Raw genomic sequence first — 2,438 nt, 5'->3', positions numbered from 1 at the left:
TGTTGATGTGGGAAGTCAGTGACATCCAAGACATGCAGAAACTAAAAAATAATGTGATACTATGTGTGTGTGTGTATGTGTGTGTGTGAGGGGGGGGGGGCAACAATCAAACATCAAAATATGAACACTGCAGTAATTCACACTGATCCTCCTTAAATCAGCATGTAACAACAGTTATGAAATAAACTGGACACTGTTATCATTGTTACCATCTGAGTTTGCACGGTGTTTATAATGACAGCACTAAAATGGACCTGTCTGTTGTTTAGATCCGTCAGAGATGATGATTCACATCATATGCACCATCCTCCTTCTCTCAGGTCAGTCAGAATATGTGTGCACATGCAAAAATCAGCGAAAAGATACACAAACGCATATTTTGCATGTATATGTTCCACTGTGACCAAAATTGTAATGATGCTGTTCCTTACAGGACTTTTCATTCTGTGTGCACGTGTTCCTCGTCAATATCACTTCGTTAATGAGTTAAAGAACTGGACTGAAGCACAGACATACTGCAGAGAGCACTACACTGACCTGGCCACTATTAACAACAAAGAGGACATAGACGAACTGATTAAAAGTGTTGACATAAACAATGATGACATACAGTTACAACAGGGTCATGTTTGGATAGGACTGCAGAGGGGAGACTCTGAAAAGTGGCTGTGGTCCTTGGAAGAGACAAAATTCTTTAGAAATGGAGAGATGGAGTTTGAGAACTGGGTTGAAAGGAGTCCCGATACGAAGGGTCAAAATGAAGATTGTGTGGAGATGACACATCATGGAGACTGGAATGCCCAGGACTGTGAAAAGACTTCTGCTTTCATGTGTTATGACGGTAATATTTTATGGGCAGAGTAAACTTATAACTGATTTTTTTTTTCTTTTTTTTTAAACATTATTATTATTTCATCACTAACCAGTGAAGTATCTGTGTTAAAAAAAAACACCAATGAAAGACTCATATTCATTCATTAATTATTAAATTATTAAAATGTTTGTCTTACAGAGAGAAAGGTCAGCAGTGACAGATACATATTGATTAATCAGGCCAAAACCTGGACAGAAGCTCAGAGCTACTGCAGAGAACATCACACAGACCTGGTCAGTGTGAGGAACCAGACTGAGAATAACATGACAAAGAATGAGATGATGGGTCACAACCCTGTCTGGATTGGCCTGTTCAGACGTTCCTGGGTGTGGTCAGATCAGAGTGGGTCAGTGTTCAAGAACTGGGCTGAAACTCAACCAGATAACAATCCAAATGAGGACTGTGGTATCATATGGGTGACTGGCGAGGAATCGTACGAGAGACGAATGGGGGACTGGTACTGTAACACCACTGATAAGTTTGTCTGCCATGAAAGTGAGTGAGACCTTTACGTTTTTTTTTTTTAGATTAATTTTCTGAGTGGTAATCGTGTAAATCTAAGTGTAAAACAATCCAACGTTTGGTCCTAGAGAGGAAAACAAAAATCGAAACACTTTCTTAAACCGTGATCCATGGATACGTTCATAACACACAAATGCTTGAGTTCTCAGCTTTTCTGCTCGTCCGTTTTCCATTATTTTTCATCTTTACGCAGTCGCTTTTAAGACTGAGACTCCCCTTCAGGATAACTCCATCTCTTCTTTCCTAAAAATGATCATGGATCATATCTTATTCTCTAGATCAACTGATCCTGATCAGTGAGTCTCTGACCTGGAGTGAAGCTCTGAATTACTGCAGAGAGCATCATGTGGACCTGGTCTCAGTTCACTCAGAGAAGATTCAGAAGTGGGTGATGAAGAGGGTTGAAAAGGCCTCCACTGCTCATGTGTGGCTGGGCTTACGTTACAGCTGCACTCTGGGCTTCTGGTTTTGGGTGAGTGGAGAATCTTCCTGTTACCAGAACTGGGCTCCAGGGAATGGAACTGTGGTGGAGGAGTGTGTAAATGAAGGAAGAACTGGAGCAGTTGAGACCAGAGGAGTCAAACAATGGATCAGCCTTCCTGAGAATACCAGACTGAACTTTATCTGCAGCAACTATGAAGGTAAGTGTGTGTGTGTGTGTGTGTGTGTGTGTGTGTGTGTGTGTGTGTGTGTGTGTGTGTGCATGTGCGTGTGTGTGCATGTGCGTGTGTGTGTGTGTGTTTATTGTCCTTAAAGAGTCTGTCATGCTGTTATTTATTCTTTCTCTGTTTTATAGAAGACTGAACAGAACAGTGGAGACCAGCTGGACCTTCTAACCTGAGGCTCCATGTCACATAAGTCGAGTGTGTGACTTTTTTGTTAATTCATATCGTTCTATAATCACCCTTCGCAGCACATAGTTCATTACTAGTTCATCATTGCGTTTCTATGGTTACTTGTGTTTATTTGGCACAATTTTTTTAAGTTGTTGATTCATTTTAGGTTAAATTTCTATATTGCTTTTTTTAGAATTTGATTTGCA

General features: G+C 40.6%; 1 protein-coding gene across 1 annotated transcript; it reads left to right on the top strand.

Moving 5' to 3' along the window:
* Positions 1-417: 417 nt before the first annotated feature.
* LOC115816435 (C-type mannose receptor 2-like) lies at positions 418-2,200 on the top strand. Its single transcript, XM_030779388.1, has 4 exons — positions 418-841; positions 1,013-1,369; positions 1,675-2,037; positions 2,193-2,200. Exons 1-4 carry the CDS (start codon positions 418-420, stop codon positions 2,198-2,200), a joined length of 1,152 nt encoding a protein of 383 aa, XP_030635248.1.
* The last annotated feature ends 238 nt before the right edge of the window (positions 2,201-2,438 follow it).

This window comes from Chanos chanos, chromosome 7 (assembly GCF_902362185.1).
Source record: "Chanos chanos chromosome 7, fChaCha1.1, whole genome shotgun sequence".
NCBI classification, from domain to species: domain Eukaryota; kingdom Metazoa; phylum Chordata; class Actinopteri; order Gonorynchiformes; family Chanidae; genus Chanos; species Chanos chanos.
The sequence above is the reverse complement of the archived record's forward strand: the minus strand, read 5'-3'. Positions and strand labels throughout refer to the sequence as shown.